At 35.5% G+C, this 22425-nt stretch overlaps 1 protein-coding gene across 22 annotated transcripts in view; it reads left to right on the forward strand.

Annotated features, from left to right (window-relative positions):
• Window positions 1–22425, forward strand: part of GPHN (gephyrin) — a 285809-nt gene that overhangs the window by 139330 nt on the left and 124054 nt on the right. For 12 of the 22 annotated variants that reach the window (XM_085062088.1, XM_085062093.1, XM_085062092.1 and 9 more), the window contains 2 exons: window positions 8805–8897; window positions 18590–18628. In XM_085062088.1, the coding sequence (XP_084918214.1) occupies window positions 8805–8897; window positions 18590–18628 (132 nt within the window). The remainder of the gene's footprint in view (window positions 1–8804; window positions 8898–18589; window positions 18629–22425) is intronic. The other 10 variants (XM_085062089.1, XM_085062097.1, XM_085062108.1 and 7 more) reach the window with 1 other exon arrangement.

Genomic DNA, 22425 nt, shown 5'->3' on the forward strand with positions numbered 1-22425 from the left:
CAAGTAGATGTGGGGTATGACCTGGCTTAAACTGGAGATGTACTTGTCCCTGCATGCAAATATGCACATGCAAGTTCTGCAAGTGGTTCTTTCCAAGTATAGTTTCTAAAAAGTGCAGGTTATATGAGTTGAAGGCTATTACAGAAATATGATTCTGAGATGTTTGTACCATGAGTTCTCTGAGACCGATCACCTTTGCAAATCTGGTGGACATGCTTTTACCAGTTTCATAGGGTTGTAGCAGTTAATGTTGCCTTGGCAGCTCAAAGTAATTTATAGTTGGTTTTCTGTCACTTTGCCACTTCTGTAAGATTAAGATATACTTTATCTGGGCTTAGTTACAGCCTGCAAACTTTGGTGAAACTTCTGATTTGTGGTGGTTAAGATACATGCGCTGTAGATGTTGGTACATATAAATAAAATATTATGAAGAGCTCTAGTTTTAGAAAGTTACTGATTTGCATGTAATATCAAGCTGCTTTTGCACATTCTGAGAAGAAAACCTAGAGTAAACAGTTTTCTAAACAACCTTAGATGAGCACTAATGTATGCAAAGGGGAAGAAAATGTGGAAAAAGCCAGCTTGTTGTGCACAATTAATTTTAAGTTTATGGCTCCAAAACCTACCATTTCTTCTTGTGATAACCAGTCTTTGAAGTGCTGCTTTCACTTATGAAAATTTAAAAACATTTAAAAAGAAAGTGTCTGTTTATCTGTTGTTAGTGAATAGTATTGGATTAATTTACGTGGTTTTATGCTTTTTTTTTTCCATTTTCATTCCAGTTGCTATTTTGCTTGTATTGTTGTAGGAATAATCAAAGAAATATATTTTAGATGTCAAGATTCTCACTAGGAAAAGTGATACTGGCAAGGAAGCATTATGTCTTTCTTAAATTTTTAATTGTTTTCAATTCTTAAGAAAAACAGATTTTTTTTAACTCTGGAATATTTATTTTAGTGAGTAAACATATTTTAGAAAGAGACCTTTTATGCATGGGGGAAATGAGACACATTGAACTTCAGTGCTTTTGCTAACACATTTTTATTAGCTAAAGATGAGCACATGCACACATAGGCCCACACTTACATATATAACCGCCAAATACAGAGTCAACAGGAAAGTTCATTCAAGACACAGACATATCTGGAAAGTATCTAATTCTGACTCTGAGTTCCATCACTTCCTCCAAGCATCTGAAGAAAACTGTTATGCTAAGTGCCCAGTCCTTTCCTGTAAGCAACCACGAGTAACCTTAGCGTGACTCTAGGAGGGTACCAGTGGCACCAGCATTTGATGGGAACAGATCTTGTGCAGAAGGAAAAGGATCTTGTGCCTTTTTCTGCATGTAGGTGCATGGTTTGTTCTGACCTAGCTTTACATGTAGTTTTTAATGCAATTTATTAAATCATAGAGTAAATTTACTATTTTTCTTGATTATACTAAGACTACTATGTCAAGGTAGGTAGCTTGAAATAAGAATACTTCGTTTTTCTGAGAGGAAATCAACAGATGGCATTTAAAACCGCGCTTTTATTTTGTCAGGTCAACCTTGTATGTGGCCTCTACTATCTTTACCTTTCTCCATCAAAATAATTATAAATTGTTTTGCTAGTCCCAGCCCTTGAAATTGTTGCCACTCCCAGCTGTGATGGTTTGACCAAATGCTTCAGTGTTTGCATATCTCTCTGCTAGATTTCCCTTACTCATTTGCATACATGAACTCTGTGGATAGTTGCACTTCAGTGGCTACTATTTTTTTTCCCTGTTTTGGGAATAATTGTCATGAATAGCAGGTTTTAGAAGACATGAGGTACTTTTAAAAAAAGGTTATGTTACAGACTGCATAGGTATGTTGAACCTTCAAATATTTGATGGTTGCAATCTACTTTAAATGGAAAATTCCTGTAACTAAATTTCCATTTAAAAAGTAAGCCATTTATTGAGTACATTTTTATTACTTTCCTCCTTTGGTTTTGCATTTCAATAAAATAGTTACATTTTTATGACATCTTTTAATACATTAGCTTAGCATTTAGAAAAACAACTGTAACATGACTGTGATGCTGGAAACTGCAGATTTTGAATCTTTGGAAGACTACTTACTATGTTCTGTAAAATCTCAGCATTTGAAAAGGTCTATTTTGACATAGTCAGATACATACTTGCATTTCATCCAACTCTCTGATGACACTGATTACATTGAACATAATCCTAACATTTCTCTTACTTTCTGCCTTCTGCTGGTGGGGGAAGGAAAAAAGGAATGGAGGTAATAGAAAACATCAAGTGTGCTTTCACAGTGTTTTAATGTTTAATTTTCTGATATTCCTAAATCATTTTGAGATGATTGCTTGGAAAGTTATTGCTCCACACATGAGTATCTTCATGCCTCCACATTTCATGGAAGTTTTTGAATAGTAAGTAAAGGATTGTAAGCATAAGAAATAAAACCTTCACAAGATGTAGAGCAAAAAATTATGAAATTAATTCCAAGAACACATTAACATTTCTAAGACCTTCCCTCCTTTTCAAATTTAATGTTGAACTCTGCTCTTTCCTTAATTGCAGGGTTTTTTTGTTATTCATGTTCTTCCATGATCCCCAGTACATGATTTTCCTTTTAAAATTAATAGACAGGCCATGGTCCACTGAATAGAGAAGATTCAAACTCCTGAATAATGCAGCAATGAGGAACAAATGAGTTACTTTTACCTTTCCTTTTTCTTTTCTCCTGCTGTGTGTGCTGTGCCATGGATTTCTGATTAATTCAGTTATGTATGCTCTTTCGTATCATAGGATCAGTCTTAGTCTTTAGTGAGCTGTAGTCTGGAGTAGTTCAAGCCACATGACTAAGTAAAAGTTGTTATGATATCTTAATATACCAATTTCTATATGCCTCAAACTCAGTGGTTGAAATGACATCTAGTTTTCTTAGCAAATCTATGACTGTGCAGACTTGCTTTTTTTTATCTGTTTTTCCATGTTGCCATTCATTACAGTTTCTTCATTGTGATAATGTTAAATCATCATACGTGAAATTTATCCTGTATACTTGTTTAGCTTGAGCCCAAAAAGTGTGAATGAAAAGTAAATTGATATTTATTATGCCTTTTTATATAAGATTTTTTTTCTTTAGCTTGGGTTTTAAAAGGAAAATTATCATCATACTTTTAAGAACATTTTGTTCTATGTTTCTCCTTGCATTTAAAAATGTATTTTCCTAGAGTAAATGGGATTCACTTGCAAATACAGAATTTACATAATTTTACAAAGCTTATAGTTTTGAGATCTGTTTTGGAGAGCACAGACTTCTGCATCTCTGAACACTCTCAGTAGCTTGTCCTGGAAGCCACAATGATCTTTTAAGTCACATGAAGTTGTTTTGACAATACTTCTGGATAGTATGCCTGCCTGTAAACCAGCTTATATTAACTTATCTCCGTTTCAAGGTTCAGTATAAATAAATGCATATTGTTTCATAATTAAATTTAATATTAAACAGTTATGTTTTTCAGCAGTTTAAATTTAATTTTTTTAATATTTTGCTGAATGTGTGATTAGTGATGCATATAGGGTGAAATAATTTCATGATTGCACCGTGTTGGAAAAATCTAGCATGTGCCAAAATACCGAACATCTTTGTTAACTACAGAATTAAGAATTTTTTAACTAGTTTCAATACTGAATATAGAAGGCAGGAATTCAGTATGGATTCATTATGAAAACCTGCCCTTTTTATATTGTTTTTAGCATTTCCCTGTTCCTCCAGGATGTTTTAAATTATGATAGTGTACATGTCATATTCTAGTGGTTAAAGTACATGAAAATCTGTATGTGTATTGAGAATTATTTTTGCAGTCCTTGTATTGAAGCAAATTATGTGTTGATAAGAAAAAGGTATACATGTTAATCTAAGTGGTAAGCACCAGAATATTGACTTGAAGGAATACATTTAGTAATTTTGGAAGCATATACACATGGGAGTGTTATCACACTCTCATAGCAGTGTTGGCAAAAATAGGACAATTTAAAAAAAGGCAAGACATACCATAGACTGTAGCATCATAGAAAAGAAGTCATTAGGACCATTTTTGGGTGTTTTGTAATACTTCAGCTCCAGTTGAGGGTCTTAGTCTCAATATCCGTATGGAAAATCACCATCCAGTAGCTGTAAGAAGACTGGAGGAGACTTGCAACCTGTTTCAAGTTTAAATTTCTGGCTAAGATAAGTAATCCACAAACCTCAGTTATCTCCAAAGATCAGGGAATTGTTCCTTTCATTCCAGAAAGGAATCCCTATTTGTTTTTCCAGTTCACTTAGAGATTAATGGATGGTCCATTGATGGAGGTACAAAATAGCCCACTTTCATGTCCATTGTCATTGTGTATTCTTCTGTATCAAGGTGGGGCATTATCCCACAGAAATTGTTAGTAAGGAAGAGTTACTAGAAACAAAATACTTAATGATAATCATTAAGAGCTGCTGAAAAACCCAGCCAAATTAAACCATGATGTATTTCCTCTCTCTCGAACCCTCTAGATCAAGGCAGGGTGGTGTAGAAAAGAGGCTGAGTCCTAGAATTAGTTTTAAATACAGAAGGAAATTACCAAAATTTTATGGTGTGCTCATTGCAGCTTAGACTAATGGCAGGTTTGCATCTTGGAGATGGAGGTGCTTAAGTTAGCTCCACAGAAGGAAATATGTCTGTGAGTGTTCTAGCCATTCATTGACAGAAATGTCAGGTAACACTAGCTTAGGCATGGTGCCACAAAAATGCATCTGCACAGCTTTTGGACTTAGTGTATCTTAATGTGATGGTGCCCTTATGAATTTGCAAGCATGTACCTGCCATAAGCATAGGGTCTCTGCACTGTGCCACACACTGTAGACATTATTTTCCGTGAGCTAATGATCTTTATTGGTCTTTAAATTAATAAATTTACATGTGAAAGACTAAGAACTTAGAGAAAAAAATGAGGCAAGATTTTTCTACACTAGTGAAATTAATACTGGTCATGAGAAAATTCAAACCGATCATTGAGGTTTTCTCGCTCTGGGGAGGCAGGGGAACCCCAAAACCCCACAAAAGAGATTCCCCCCGTGTGCTTACCACGCTGCCGTGGGCGAGGTGGAGCCGGGACCTGCGGGACCCGAACCCGTGCTAGGGCTGGCTTCTCGAAGGCAGGATAATAGGAGCCTTGGCGAATAAAGGAAATGCAGTCTCTCAGCCTTTGGAATCCAGGGTTTATTGGTAGGGATGACGGGGAGGAGAAGGCAGATGGGACCGGGACGGAACGAGGGGGCAGGAGGCGGCGGGTTCCGAAGAGCAGAGAGCACCGAACGGCAGCGAACGTCGGGTTAAGAGGGATGGAAAGATGGGAGGGGTTTTGAGAGGAGAGCCAACCGGGACGCAGGGGCTACAGATTGACAAGGGCTTCAGGGAATGGGGGTGCAAGGAGGGAAGATGCAGAACTTTTAAAAACCAATAATAACACTGCGGGTAAAGAACTTTCTAGCTATTAACTGGATATGGGATAAGGGAAGGCAGATATGCAGTGCCAATCAGACACACTGCTACAGATCATAACCAAAAATTTTGATGAGTAGTGTTATAATTGAAGTAATTTCAAAATTGAGCAGTGCACAGAAAGTCCAATGAGTAGTTCCAGGTTGCAGGAGACAGTGAGCTGACAGAAACAAGAGCTCTTTAGAGCAAGAGATGGACATAGGTTATTTGTTATATCTAAGGCTTTCTTACTCATTTAAATGAGAGAAATTTAAATGTATTTAAAAGACAAAGTACAAAGAGTTAGATAAAGAGGACTGGACGCTAGATGTAATCTAAACCTTAAGGAAACAGCTGGGCCAACAATTTATTTCTGTGCAGCAAAAAGACATAATTAATATAATTATTCTAGGACTTCAGAGAAATCTGAAAAGGTTGTGTCCTTTTGAAATAAAATTATTTGTGGAGGAGCTGTCTGTAATGACTTAATTTCTTCTTCTCTACCTTGACACTAGAAAATAACTGATAAAGACTAATTTAGGATACTAATTGTTAAAAAGATTGAGCTATTTATTGATTGATTTTTTCCCCCTGGAGTTCTGTAGCTTTGTTCTGGCTTTTTAAAATTTGGTGGTAATTTTACAGTACTGTTTTCAGAGCCAGCTACTGTATTTTGTATCCATCAGCATCATTCCATTGGCTTGAATGAAATAACAGTGTTTTACATAATCTGTTGACATAGTCATTTTCTCTTTAAAGCTTATAATCAGTGAAACAATTGAAGAGAAGAAATATGCGTAAAAATTATTAAATGAAATTTTTTTTTTTTGGTCTGTTACATAATAATTTTGCTTGTATAGCATACGTAAAGCCAAATATCAGGCCACTTGCCTAGAGAAATCTTCATTTAAAGACACAGAAAATGCAGTTCACTGCAAAGCCAGTACAGAATCTACCTGGTCTGAGTCCTCATTTTGTTCACGACTGATCAGTGTGGGGATTCCTTTTTTAGATACTTAAAACATCAATGAGAATATTTTGTGGGACACAGTTTTGTGGGTTAGAGAGAAAAGAAATAAGCTGAATATAAGCCTCAGGTATTTTTCTATGTTTTTTAAATATCTGAGTGATAAATTTGCACTTCTAAAACACAATGAAACCCAAACTTACTGCCTCATGGCTAAAGGTCTTCCTGAAAGTTTCTTTACTATAACTGGAACTTGATGGAGAATTCTGTCCAGGAGTCTGCCTAAGTACACTTGTGGAGTAGCAGAAATAGGCACTTAATTATTGCTCAGTTTATTTGAAGAGTTAGGATACTGATTTCTTTAGCTTTTTGTAGGATATTGCATCATTCCTTTCCCCCTTATTAATGGCAGTATTGAGGAACTGTAGCAAAATGAGAACAGAGGAAGGATCTATTTTCTCTATAAAAGGAGTTTGGCGGGTTTTATTTTATCTTAAGATAAATTCTGCTTTTAAAAATCAACTCAAAACCCCAAAATCTATCCCTCCTCTTTTATATAGGCAGTTTTTTTTCCCCAACTATATTAGTTTTTAAAATAAATGTGCTGTTAAGGTCTAACTTTGCTGAACACTGAACTTCTCTGAAGTGTGCTCTGAAATTTGTACCTGTTTAAGTAAAGACAAATACATTTCTAGATGATAGAGAAGATGCCACCTTTTTGAAATAAATGTTATTGAAGCAAACAATTGTAAGACTTAAAGTGCTTTTTGCTACCATAATTCACATTCTTTTCAAAATGTAACTCAAAAGCCAGACTTACTAGTTCGTTTATGTACAGGTTTGAGGCATTATCCTTATTCCTTTCTTGAATTTATTTTAAATGTTCATATAACAAACTTCTGGTGTGTTCACTTACAGCCCAGTTATTTAGAGTGTTATTCTCCAAATAGAGTAAAAAGATGAATGCGATTTTAATAGAGACAAGAGAGAATGCAAAAGAGGAAATGGAATGAATGAATAAAGAAAGGAGAAATAAAGACAGATTCTTTGGCTTTGCCACTTCTTCAAGTAATCTTTGGAGGTATTTGCATGGTGGGGCTTGCAGTCAGACACAGCTTTATTCTAGTTACAATTTTTAAGTATCTATATATGAGCATTCTGTTAAATGGAAGTTACATAGCAATACTAAGCCTGCAGTAAATACAGCCGATGATTAATCTAAATTGGTTGTACTTTTAAAAATGTTCCAGGCAGTTTGATTTTAAGTTTTTTAAATCAGTATATTTCACAGAGCCAATTTTGTGATAAAAAATAAGCTTTAAGCCAACAATCTCCAAAACTATTCTTTTCTCCAAAACTATTCCTTCCTTCCCAGTATAATACTCCAAAAACTTCAATGTGCCCTAAACATTTTCAAATAATGCTGTTTCTTTGCTAGAACACAGATAGCTGTCTCAATAATTGCTATGATCTGTGCAGATGGATACTTTACTGTGTAATGAATGTACTTAAGGTAACACAGCTAATTTTGCACTCCAAGCAGACATGCTCCTGCTGTGCTGCCACACAGTCAGCTATGATAGATAAGTGATATAATCACATTGAGATCAAACAGATTTCCTGCTTATGTCAAATTTTTTATCATTGTTTGAAAACTAGTTTAAAAAGTCATTTGTGAAATGAATGCAAATCAAATTAAACACTTGTCTAGTATCATGAGTTATCCAGTATTGTTAGTCATTGAATTTACATAACAGAATTCTTAGTCCAGCCTTGGAATGGGTATGTACACTCTTGTTGAGATACTGGGGGAATGTAGGAAAGATTATTATAGATCATCACCTGCTGCATTAGGTGCTTTATTGCATCTTTTGGTAGATAAACTTACAGATACGTGGTTCTTGCTTTTTTCTGCCTACTAAAAAGTACAGCATGAAGACCAAAGTTACAGTAACAAGGATCAATGTTGTAATCTGAATTATATGTACATACTGTATTAACATGCATCAGAGAATATTATATTTATATATCAAAATTAACAGTGGTAGAAATTAATAACTGTGAATTCTTGTTTTCCATTTCAGGTCAAGAGATGGAGAACTGAATTTCAGTTCCCTTATGCAAAATAGTATTACATAGATACTTGCATTATTCTGTGTTATCTTGGTTATAAATTGTGGTTTAAAATCTTTGTGTAAAAAGACATGAGTGATTTTATGAATCCCTATATGTATTGTGTGTGTCTCTTTTTTAAGGCATATCAAGTCTTCAGGTATTTCCTGAGATAACAGTTTCTTGCTAGATCTGACAGGATTCATTTTCTCTTTCAGGAGACGCTGATAGATTGGTGTGATGAAAAGGAACTTAATTTGATTTTAACAACTGGAGGAACAGGGTTTGCACCGCGAGATGTCACTCCAGAGGTGAGATAGTCTTGGAACAGAAAAATCTGCCCTTTGATGTAAAAATGCATGAGTCTGGAAGCGGGGGGTGGGATTTTTTTTTTTTTTTTTTTATTTCGTCTGTAACTTTATTCTGCAGTGTCTGTGGGCAGGTCAAGTGATCCACAACTTGGAAGCAGAAAAACGTAATAGAAAATATAGTACAAGGGTACTACTCTGACCTCGGGTTCTGAACCCAAACGATTTTCAAATAAAGTGTGGTATACTAGAATGGTTTTCCAGTCCCCTTACAAAAGAAAAATTCTAATGGCTTTTTGTCATAATTTTCCTTAACACTGCAGTACAACACTGCGAAGCAAAATCTTGTGTGGCTTTTGTTGTGTCTTGTACAAGGAAAAGTGGAATAAGAGAGATCCTTTAATTCTTCATTGCAGAGTACTATATTGACAGCTACTGCATTATAGGTTAGAGTGTGAGGCAGATAGTAAGAGGAAAGAATTCTATGCAATCTACTATGGATCTGCTTGTCAAATAATCTAAATAGGCACAAAGATGGAGTCACTGTGCCAGTAAGTGTTGCTCAGGAAATTTTGTTACATTCTGCTTATATGCAGCTAAAATGTGGGGGATAAAAAAGGAAGCTTAACCTAATGACCTCATGGCCATGAATTGTCAGTGTGAAATGACTGTGTGATTGTTGTTGAAGTATCTTGGTATTTATGCCTCCAAATTAGATTAGTATGAACTTTTAAAATCCCATACTTTATTTGGTTTGATTATGTTCACTAAAGGGCAGAATTAAGATTGAGTGAGTTAAGTGTTTATTTGCATAATTTAATGTACCTAATTTCTCTTAAGTACTCATGTAAGTTTCAATTGCCTAGACTCTCAAGTTGATTTGAATTCTTTATAGCATATCAATGCTTTTTACTGACAAATGTGTTCTGTCACATGGCTGCAGTTAATTATTTTTTCCATTAGGAATCTAAAGACATAATTTATTGTATAACATTTGTGTAGCTACAGAAACATGCAAACAAAATGCTCCTGTTCATTACTTTTGATGGTTTTAGATTATGTATTAGAAAACTTGAGTAACTGAAACCTTGGGCGGGGTCTGTGCATCAGGAAGTGGGAACAGTGTTAGGATGACCACTGTGTGCTACCTAGTAAAACTGATTTTGGAGATTATTCACTGTGCTAAAGCCACCAAAAGTGAAAAGTGAATTTTTTACATTTGTCTCTTGCTTGCAAACTAATGTAATGCTTTTGAAGGTTGTGTTACCAGGACTGTGTAGAAGGAGGGATGAATTTCTGCTTCAATTTTCCTTTGTCAGGGTCGAGCCTAGGCCACAGTGCCAGATGAAGCATTGCAGGCACTACTAAAAATTAGCCACAGAATCTCAAGCAGCATTTGAGACAGGAAATAAACAAATGAGAACTGTGCGCATAACCACTTGTATTTTCCTTACACTGCACTGCTGTTACTCAAATTAATTAAGACAGGCAGGGATGATTTTTTTAATCAGTTTTGTTGAGTAAGCCATGTTGAAAATTATCTGAGTTGTTAATGTGTCTCTATATAATAAAAACACATTGGTATAAAATAATTAATAACTTGTACTGAAGAAAATCTGCATTGTTTTTAAACATAATAGATGTGCAAGACTTGGGCTGATTATAACAGAATCAAGCGTTCTGACTATTTTTAAAAAATATTTTAGAAGAACTTACATGGGAGAGTATTTACTCACTTTTCACTTAATTAAGTTGGATTAAATTAAATCACAGTAGAGATATTGAATCCCAGGTTTATTACAAAGTGGCAATGACAAGCATTGTTCCTATGATAGAGTTTATTACATCATTCATTCAAACAAATGTTTTTAAGGGAAGAAAATCAGTTTGCCAGTATGTCATACCAAAAGCATATTAAGAAGCCTAAGTTTTGTCCCCGTATTTCATGTCTTTTAGGTCAATGAGAAAACCAATGCAAAATGGAAAATTCATTATGTCAACGTGAAATGTGCAATGACAGGCCTCTAGGAAAACTTGCATTGATGTAGGAAGTGGTTTTAATCTCTTCTGTGTATGGTGTAGGTTTAGCATGCTCTCATCACTGAACTGATAATGGAAGGATATAATCATGGCATTGTGCTATTTAGATGTCACCTTTAAGATGTGATTTTAAAACTTTTGAGAATTGAATCTGATAATGGAAGGTGTTTTAGTATTTTTCCTTAGAATAGAGAGAGTAGTCCATTGGGTCATATTTCTGCTGGTATGTTTCAGTGCTGCTTCTCCCTAATTCTCCTGTATTTTGGATTAGAAAGTAGGTTTCTATGCTTTCATTTCTGGGTATAGATATATATAATTGTTATTGTACATACATGATAAAGGTAGTTCCCAAGAGTATTTGCAGCCCAAAGACTTAATGTTAATTGAATTTTATAATTATTGATAAAATTGAAATTAGTGCCTAGTATAATGTAGCTAAAAATGGCTTCTTGATACCTCAGACATGTGTAATTAAGCACCCCAAACAATTAGTTGTTTCCCCACTCACTTTGCCTTTTGAACACTATTATCAGAACCATACCAGGTTATTGCAGTTGTTTCAATGATGTGTAATGACATTTTTTCTTGTAACAGAATAGACGATTTTAGGTACATTTGCAATATCTAATTTTCCTTGCCTGTCTCTGATCCCTAAATTTATAGCCTCGGTCTGGTCAGAGGGTGGAGAGAAGCTTTTGAATTAGTTCCTACGATTCACGTTTTGAGGGGCGAAGATCAGTTTAATTAAGCAGTGTGAATATCCTTCACCTTCTTGACTACACAACTAGAAGTGATGAAATCATGTGGATATTTAAAAAAACAAATTCACTCAATGGATGGCTGAATTTGAAAGTAAATGTGTTATAGATTTTATTAGTGAATGCTGGAATTCTTAACTGTTATGGCAGTTGGTGGTAGTCTGCATTTGTACTAAAGCCGAAATGTAAGCTTAATTATGTAGATACAACCACTTTTTTTTACAACTTATTGTCACATGTAATTTATGGGGATAGTCTTTAAATCTTAGCTGGAGTTGCTCATGGAATCTGCCTGTTGATGTAAAAAGTGTTTGTTGCTGGACAGAGATCCAACTATGGCCCAAATTAATTTATTTAGGGAACTTTTGTTATATATTTCCAGATGCAAATATTTATTTCTTGGAACTACAGTACTTCAGTGGTAGTTCTTACAGAATGTTGATAACAATATACATTAACTTGTGTGAAAAAAATTAAATAGTGTTGCAGCATTTTTATCGATAATTAAGTATCCTTGTGAGAGAAATCTATTTTCTCTGCTGCTGTTGCTCAATACAAAAGGGAAAGAGAAAATCTCTCCCAAATGTACACGTGTGCTCTGCTCTGTTTTCTATCTTCTGTCTTCTCTACTTTTACATTTATTATTTTGCAAAGTTGTACATCCAAAAAATTCACTTGTCTGTCTCCTAACATTCTTCTAGCTGTTTTCTTATCCTTTGTCTCTGATATGATTCTATGCAAGTCTTATTTGCCCAACTAAAAGGTTAATTTTATGTACTTAGATAATAGCAGTAGAAATCAATGAATTGTCCTCAACTGATGATGGACATTCTAGAGCTGTGTCACCATATTTGCAATGTATTCACAAATGGTTCATCCACACTGCAGATAATTTTGAGCCCTAAAATTTTAAGATAATACTTTATAGAAAACATAGAAGAGCTGTTTTCCAGCATGTAACATCAGACAGGTGTTTCCTTACAGTCTTCCTACTTTTCCAGTGTTCTGTAAAATTTATGAATGCTTCTTCTAGTTCTTGCTGTTTATATTCTTCAGTATATATGGACTGGTTTAAAATGTATTTAGACACATACTTGTTTTTATTTAGTCTGAAAATATATGCATATTTATTTATTCTTTCATCAGAGTTCTGTAGTCCAGGAAAAGAAATCATTGGTCTCTGGAACTCCCTTCTACTTTTCAATGTTTCTGAAAAAAGTATGCTCTGAATGAACAAAATACTCCAAAACTAGCCCCACAGAAGCCATGTTTGGAGAGAAGAAAGTCTCAATTCTGCTGTAATATGTCTTTTTATATTTAGTTCAAAATTGTAGCAGCATTTTTATAATGACTGCCAAATGCAAATTTTCTATCATTTAGCTTTTCCCCATTCTCGAAGGTATGTCTCATGGATTTTTCCTCAAATTCCATTTTACTTCCACAGACTATTTTAATATCTGTATCCTTCCATTTCTCTGTCTCAAGTAATGTTGGAAGCCCTCTTAATCTCTATTATTTTTAGTGTTCATGTGTTTTGTCTGTTTGTTTGCTTCCACTTCAGCTGTATTAGTGAAATAAGATGCTTGTGACACAATAGGATATGTCATGTTATAGCCATCCTCTCACAGCAACACGTTCCCATCGAAGTAACCCAAATCCACTGAGACTTATACTTTTCAAATAACAATTCCCATTTAATAGGCAGAAACTTAAGCTAGAAATAAGATACAGGAGGTTTTTGTCCTCCCTGGTTCAAATAGTGCCTTTCCAGAGCTGAAGGATTTCTAGTATTGTCTGTTGTGGATATAAGAGTGTTTCTGTTCTTCCTCAGCAATATTTTAGTGTTGTCACTGGACCAAAAGAAAATAATTTCTTTTTTACAAACTATCACTTCAGGATGGCTCCATAGTGAGGAGGAATGAAGCCTTCATCTCATATGGGACATAAGTAATTTTGTGCTAGGAATAATATGAAATTGTGCAACTTCTAATAACCCAGGGTGTTGTTTCGGTTTTTCACTCTTCAGTATTCCAGGTGCCCTCCAATTTAATAGCCTATTTAAGCATATATTTTTGTAGTCCCTGTTAAGACTGTAGCTTTCCATATCTCTTAATGGAGGTCTTGCTCTGACTTAAGTTTGATTTCTGTGTTGAGCTATTGTATAATGATGCGTGCTGTGTATGGATGACGTCTGACCCTGTAACTTGCCATTAGACTTTTTGAGGCCTTTGTATTTCTTAGAAAATTATTTCCAACCCAGCTTGCTCCTAAAGGGTCAGAATTACAAAACCTTGCCAAGTGCATCTAAGCAACAAACATGCTTAAGTGGAGCAGGTTTCTCTGTGACAGATTCCTTCCAAATTTTGTGCTACTCTGTTAGAAGTTTATCAGCAGCTCTGTAAGGTACCATTCCCTTTTTCTTAGTCCTCCACACAGTTCCTAGCTTATATGATTAGGTCTTTATCCAGTCTTTATCTGCTTTAGTTTTTTAATAAAATTTATTATTTGATGTGCTGTATTTTGTGTTACAAAATCCAACAATATTTATGTGCCATAATACTTCAATTTAAAATTATGTATTTAGATTTTAAATCTCTCTTGGGAAGGCTTGTTATTATAGCAGAATTGATATGTTTAGTTGCAGAACACTTCACTAAACATCTATTACCACTTTCTTTGAGAAGCAGCATTATACAATTTATTAGCACCACAGAGCACACTGTCAGTCTACAGAAGGAGCTGTATCTTGACAAATTCTACTCTGATATAGCTGACTTAAAAAGGGCTAAAAAGTACCTTTCTCTTGTCTTGTTCGAGTTTCTTGGGGAAACTTGGTTACACACCATCATTGCTGAAGGGCTTGGTTGTCCTATCATCAACTGCAGTCACTGCATGGAAACACCTGCAAGCTGCCTGGACACCTATAGTGAGAAACATGAGGGAGAAGAAAGGCAGATCCCACTTCAACTCTATTTACTCAACTATCAGAGGTTACTCAAAAAATAATACATCAAACAATACAGAGAATACTTGTCTGTATATGGAATTGATGTGTCTAAAATGCAAAGCTGCATATTTTTTCTGACATTCCCTTTAAAAAACTTTCAACTGTCACAGTGGACATAGAAAAAGGTCAAAAAATATGGTGGCTAGGAGAGATGCTTTCTGTGAGAGTTACACAACCCAGACTGTCTAGTTTATCATAAAGAACATTGAGAAATAATTTCATTTTTACCTGTACTTTCTTTGGGAAATAATGTATGGTAATAAAGGCTTTGTAAGGTACCAAAAGGCCTTCTTTACCTGCTAAAGAGAATTGTAAAAGTAGCTAGTGATAGAAAGCTTGAGACAGAAAAATAGAATAATATCATCATAATGAAAGGATTTATGTGTTTGGGTTGGTTTGTTTATTTAAGGGTTTAATCACACAAACAAATTCCCTAAAGAGCTGTATTCTTCATTTTAATTCTGTCAAATCAAAAGTGTTTGATAGTGGGGGAAATGTCTTATAAAACTCAAGTTGTCTTGTACTCTTTGCAGAAATTATGGATGGTGTAAAATGAATCATCCTGCATTTACAGCCTTATGTTCTGTATGTGTTGGATGAGAAGATAGTTTGAATCAAATGAATCCTGAAGTTAATAATTAAACAATTTTATTTCCTGAATTCAGAAGGATTACATTAATTACTTTTGTCTCTTTTTTGAAAATGCAAAAGCCTGCTAATATTGGCTGAGAATGCTGGGGCAAACATCTTTTTAATTACTTACCTAATGTATTAACCTTCTGTGTAAAGTTGTCTGACCATCACGCTATAAAGGTAATGCTAATAGAATTCCTATTAAGCCTTTGGATATTTTTGCTCATTTGAGGACCAGCTTTTATTTGCTTTATTTTAGCTGTCCTTAATACTCTTGAATAGCAAATAGAAGTTGTGTTTTCTGACTTTCAAACATGTAGGAAATATTTGCAAGGTCTGCTGAAAAGGAAATCTTGTAAGGAATTTGAATGTTTCATAAAATGAGAAGCAAAGCCACAGTAATGAGCCAGGAAATCTCATTTCTTTGTTCTTCAATTTTGAAATTAAAGGCTTTTTCCCAAGGCAATTTAGGAAAATCGGTTGGAAGAAGGCTGGCATGTCCTGAGAGTGGACAAGTGGTTCCTGTGTGAATGAACCCAGTACTTCCAAAAGTACACTCAGATGAACAATATGATTAGGGTGTGCTTTTTTAATGGGATAAAGAGAAGAGTTTTTCTCCTTGATTTTGCTAATGCCTTTTAGCTGTGTTTTCATTGTAGAGCCCACAGCTCATGTGGCCATTTCTCTATTAGTTTAAATAAACTAGCTTGTCTCCTATTAGCAGTGTAACAACAACAGTGAATATATCTTGCAGTTCGTTCTGTAACTGGGGAAGAAATATAGGCCTGCATAATGAAATTTTCCATTTAGAACTTCTGGAATTTTTTTTTCCTTGTAGGCATTTCTAAAAATAGTTTCCATTAAAGCATCACTTTGGAGAAGATAATAGGAAACTGAACAAAATTAAACATCAAGTTAAAGCAAAATAATCTTGAAAACATTGTCAGGCCTGTAATTATGCAATTTTTGCCCTTAATGTGTCTTTTTTTTCTCATCATGGTCTATTACAAAGAGTTTAGTAAAAACTTAATACAGGGAAAATTAACAAAAAAATAGTGCAGACATGTTAGGAAGACTTCTCTGTGAAGGCAGCTTAAAGATGTGATAATTAGGGGGCAAATACTAGTTTGAATTTAAGATGTATGAAACATTGAGTGAGTTAGTCTTTTTGACATTAGCCCACCAGAATAGCAAAATGACTCACTATTGAAATAGTTGATCATTAAAACTAATACTTATTACAGAATAGACAATTTCTCATTCACTTCTTCCCTACTGTGTAGGAGCTTTTCCAGCCACTAAGTGGAGAGAAACTAGACAAGTCTTGGAAAGCAGCTGGCTTCAGGAGTTATTCTTAGGATTATAACTAGTCCTTCTCCTTCTTTTGCTAATTGCTACCACACGGAGCAGTGAAGCTTTAGCAAAATGTTGACTCAGTATAAGTATCAAAATAGAAAACCAAAATGACTATTGTCGCGCTTAGGCATGAAAGTCTTATCAATTATGGACAAGAAAATAATTACTTTTTAACCTTCATTTAGACTATATTTTAGTTTCTTGTTCCTTCATGAATATATTCTTTTTCCAGTTATTTTGTCATTGGAGTACCTAAATTAACAGTGAGGTGCATAACCTACTGTTGTTTATTGTTGACATTTAAACTGTCACTGGATTTTAAAAGTCCATATTTTCCTCCACAAATAAGCATCTTCTTATGGTACACTGAGATCAGTTTGTCATAGTTCATTTTCATTAAGCTTGAAAGATCTCCCTTCAGAGAGAAGGTGATAGCAATTTTGTTCTTGATGTGGTGCAGCTAATTGTAGTTCCTGCTGGCCGCAAATTCACAGGGTTTTATAACACTGCTAATGTGTGCTCTAAGTACCCTGTACTCTAATATCTTTGGTTCAGCCAGTATTTGCAGTTCCTGGCTGGTTTATGCTGTTACTAATCATGTGATGGAAGTCTCTTGGTCTTCTCTGCCTAAATCTTCTGCCATTTTGTTCTAAGCCCTAATAATAGTGTTCAATACAGGAAAGTTTGGGAATGGAAGAAATTCCTATTCTATGACCGCAATTTCTAAATTTGAAGTTTTATTAACATCTGTTATTCTTGTGCCTTGCTCTGCTTTTCTGCAGAAAAATGAGTGGCTGATACCCAGACATCAGTATAAATAAGTTCTGTCAGCTTAGCCTATCACTACTGTATTATTTAAGAGCTTTGTTGTGTATGAGTGCATGGCAAGTTCATACAGATTCTCTCTATGACCTTTGCAAATTTTAATTCAGCAAGAGTACAGCAAAACTAATGACTCCTTTATATTATCTAAGGTTCTTTACAGTTTGCAGAGGAGGAAAGAGTTGGCCTCTTGTTTCATATTGCTGTCTTGTCAAAGTGGAATGTAGGTTTTCAGTATTGCCAATAAAGAGTTGCTGTGCAGGTAGATAAATGCATACACAGTCTGGACTTCTAAGTAGACAGAAATAGTGAAGTTTGATTCTTGGTTGGTTTTCTTAGTTTCTAGGTAGATACTGTATAAAATGTCTCATGAGTTAAATGAGAGATGAGTTAAATTACTGAAGTTTATTATTGCTTTTCATTAGGGATTTTCTCAGTTCTTGCATTTCAGAGTTCATTGCATGTTTCTGAAATAAAACAGCAGCTAAGATTTCTGAAACAGTTTAATTTGTTTGAAAAACCAACCCTGTTAAATAGCAGAGTGCTTAAGTTAAAGAGAAGAGGATATTCAAGGTAACAAACAGGTGCTGTTAAGTTTGATACTTAGAAGAGGGTTACCCCCTAAGATTCATAAGACTAATTCTTTTCATTAGAGTGTGGGTGTATCTAAGCCAAATTCAAACACCAACCTGCACTAATAATGAGTAATAGTTAATGATGACTTCCATTTATCTCACCAATGGCCGGCAGTGGCTAATGGGTACTCCTGTTCAACTTCACAAGCCATTTTGCAGTGGATATGGGAATGAGCTCACAAGACCAGCCCCTTTCCCCTCTTATACTAGAGGTGCTAGAGGTAAGTGTGGTTTTGGGGAACAAGGGTGGGAGGTCATGAGATGAAAGTGATGTGGGCTTCTTAAATTTTTCACAAACCTCAATAAAGGCATGTATCTGGGGATGGGCAAAGATTCAGTTGAATTCTTATTTTTTGCCCAAAGAGATTACCCAGTCCTAAATTGACATGCTTTCCTTGAACTGGGAGTCAGAAATCCCTTTTCTCTTCTGTTTTTCTGCTGCAGAAATTCCCAACATTCCCATTATGTGGGCTCCAGAGAGGGGTAAGCAACATCTTCAATCCCACCCAATCATTTCCAAACTAATTCTTTGCTAGTATTTTTTTGCTTTTTTTAATCATCGTCAGAAACAGTTTTTAGACACATTTTTCCCATTTGTTTGATTTTCTTGTGGATTATCATATTTTTGTTTTATAGGAAGGTCCCATGGCCTCCCCAAGTGCTAGGGTCAGACTCATTTGCTGTTTCCATTTGTGTGCTATTCTCCTGTGGATTTTCATGGTTCACTCTGATCAAATGATATTACCAAAGGTTGAGCATCTAGATTCTTGGGACTGTTTCACTCATGGTATCCTAAGTTGTTGAAAAAGCACTGCCACCCTGCTGTCCTGTCAGTCGTTTGGCAGGCTTATCTTTTGTTCTTGCTGACAGTTGCATCTGATTATTGGTGGACTTTGGTCTCTTTCTGCCTTGTCTATCTGGGGACTGCCTGGCATTCACTACTGTTTTATATTCTCTCTACCTGCTGGCTGTGTGGCATTGTCCTCCTGAAATCTTGGCCCTTTGTCTGACTGTCTGGCATTGCCTCTTGCCTAGCTAATTGCTTGACAGTGACTACCTGCTGCCCTGTCCATCTGTTGACCGGCATGAATCGCCTCCTTACTGTCCTTTCGATCTGATTGTACATGGGCATAGGCCTCCTGCTGCCCTGTCTCCTGCTCCAAGTGCCTGGCATTGCCTTCCTGCTGAGTGCATCTGCTGACTTTGTGGAATTGCTCTTCTGCTGCTTGGCGCATCTGCTGACTGTTTGGTACTGCTTTTGCAACTTGCTGAATGTTTGGCATTTTCCTCATGCCTTTTCACCTGATTCTTGAGTATAGTGTCTCCTTGCTGCTCTTTGAGTCTGCTTACTCACTGATTCTTGCTCTTTTGCCATCCTGTCCACTTGCTTTTGTGCTTGGCATTTCTATCATATTGTCGCACCCATCTGCCTAGATTTTATTTCTAAATATGCACCAGTCTGAAAAGATTAAGAAGAATTGTAAGAAATGGGAAAAAAATATTGTCTGGCTCCTTCATGATCTGATTCAGTTTAACATATCAGCCAAAAACTGATCTCAGTACCAGCATTCAGCTTTTTTCATAGAACTACTCAAGACCCTATCCCATCTTATGAAAAAAGAAACCAAACTGAAGTGAATGGTATTTAGTCTTTGCTTCCATCACTTTATTTGATAGGTGTATTACTACAGTACAGTAATACTGTTTCAAGTATTAAATTCTATAGTAATTAAGTACTACAACAGTAATATTACCTAAGGTATCTCAGAATCCATGGAAGGTAGGTAATAACAGGGGTGGAAAACAATCTGTTGCTGAGGCTCAGAAAGATTAAGGTTTGAATGTAGAGCTGTGTTCATTAAACACAGTGGATCAAAGAAGCTAAATAAGAAATTTTACAGCTCTATTTAAAATGGAGGGTTGCAACTAATCTAAATAAACCATTGGATCAGTACAGTATTACCAAACTGAAGTGTGTCCTAATTTCTACTTCCTACTCTTTCTGTACTGGGAGAATAGTCAATTGCCAGTTTACAGAAACCTTTTGTCACTCTTACAGATTAAGAATAAGGACTTGACTACATCTGTAAAGTCCATAGTAAGGGAATAAATCATTGTCACATCATAGAATAAGAAGCAGGATTTCCTGCCTCTTCTTTTAATTCAACTCATTTGATCTCTTTTCCTAGCTCTACCACAGTTTTTTAGCTTATTATGACTGTTTGTGGGTTTAATAGTGTTTTTGACTCCAGCAACAACTAGGAACCGGAGAAAATATTCTGTCATAATGAATCCTGTCATCATTTCATAATAAAGTCTTACTACACTTAAATAAATTATATGTAATATTCTTTTAGCCTTAGCTTTTGATCTCTTCATATGTATTATTTCTGCTTTTGCTATCTTCAGAGGTACCTTAAATATGTTAAATTATGTCTAAGCATAGAGGCAGGGCGTCTTCCCTTGAGTCAGTAGCAGCTTTCAGCAGTGTGGGATCAGCTGTGGAATCAGAGAAGGACACTGTGGGAGAGCACCTTATTCCCATGCCCCCAACACCAGCTTGCTGTTGTGGAGGATGGCTCTCAGGACAGTTGACAGTGTTCTGAGGAAGAGCTAGTAGGACCATTCTCCCCATTTTCAAGTTAACGTCTAGAAACCAGTAAACTTGTATTTTGCTCCAAGGAACTGGAGGATGTGAATGTCCTCTTATTTTACTCCTTTGCAGTCTCCTAGGCTCTCCTGTCCTCTCTCTTCTCAGCCTTTCTAACCCTCCCTTGCTTTTCCAAGCGTATTTTTTTCACAACTTTATGAACTCTTAAATACGGTAGGCTGTCAGTCTCTCACTTCCCACTAGCTTCATGCTGTTGAAGGGTGTGGTGACAAGAACAGGTCTCAGTGGCAAATCTCTTTCTCCAAGCTTTAACTCCCAGTGTTACTTTGATGCTTCCCTACGCTGTTGTTTGAAAAGTGTATCAGCTGGAAGGGAGGAGGAATATTCACTCTAGCCCTGCAGGGCTGCAGGATACTACTAGAACTCACTTCTTATCCCAAGAAACATAAGTAATTTGTTCATGTATCATTTTAGTTATTTTAAATATAGTTTTGTCTAAATTAATATTACCTTCAAAATGAGGGGATTTTTTCAAATAAGATTCAAGTTACATAAATTTTAAATGTAGAAAAGCAGCAGAAGCTGGAGGAAAAGAAACAGTAAGCTTTTTCTTGAATGTATGGAATTTTCTTGACTGAAAATTATACCTACCACAGAATTGATGCAGTGCTGTCTTAGGCAGCTTCACTGTAACAAATCAAGTTAAGTTAGTTTTCCATCTGAAGTGCTCAAGTTATGGTACAAATATTTAAATTACCTTTTAAAAAATCTGTGGTAAGTTGAAAGAATAAATTTTAGGTTTTGTCTTATAAATGAGTCAACATTTGGTTAAAGAAACAATGACAAATTTGCACACAAAGCCCCGTGAGTAACATCTTCTCTATCAAATCCCATGTAACAGTGATATACTACATAATTTTATCTTTTTTTTAATAGGGGTTTTGGGGAGGTTTTTTTAAATCTTTTGTTTGTGTTCTTTCCGGGCTGGGGGGAGGGTTGAAGGTATTCTTTAGTCTACTCTGTACTAATTTTCAACCAAAAATTAGCTTTTGGAACAGCCATGAAGGGTTAGAAGTCTTTCCAGCTTGTAGAGTTTCCCTTTCCAGAGTAACAAAATTTCCTTTATCAGCCCAATTGTATCTCAGTTTTTTTCCTCTTGTTAGACTCTTTTTCATCCTTATTATCTGCGTAAAAAACCCTTGTTACAGTTCTTATAGTCATTTCCTGAACTATAGGATCTAAATCCTATACATTACTTGTCAGGAGAGAGAGTGTTTGTTATATATTCTCTTGACTTCAATGCAATTTTTAATTTGCTTTTTTTTTTTTTTTTGCAGTTTGCTTTCTTCTTCTCTGTTTTCTAAAGGTATCCTTTCTGATGATAGCACATTGCATCCTCTAAGCAACTAATTCCTTCAGTTGTTTCTGAAAAGAAAACAAATTCCTAACTAATACAGGTCTTTTGCACTCAAAACAAAGCAGAGATATATGATTATTTTTTACCCTTGGGATTTCCAGAAGGTGTTTCACTGCCCTGATCCATTTAATCACTGCTTTCACTTTCTGTTGAAGTTTTCCATTCTTTTAAGACTAATGTGTCTGACAATGACTCATATCAACTTGGAACTCAGATTTTATTATGTCCGTATGCTGTGTCTGGATTCAGATT

Source organism: Lichenostomus cassidix, chromosome 5, assembly GCF_008360975.1.
Source record: "Lichenostomus cassidix isolate B80296 chromosome 5, HeHo_3.0, whole genome shotgun sequence".
Classification (NCBI taxonomy): Eukaryota; Metazoa; Chordata; class Aves; order Passeriformes; family Meliphagidae; genus Lichenostomus; species Lichenostomus cassidix.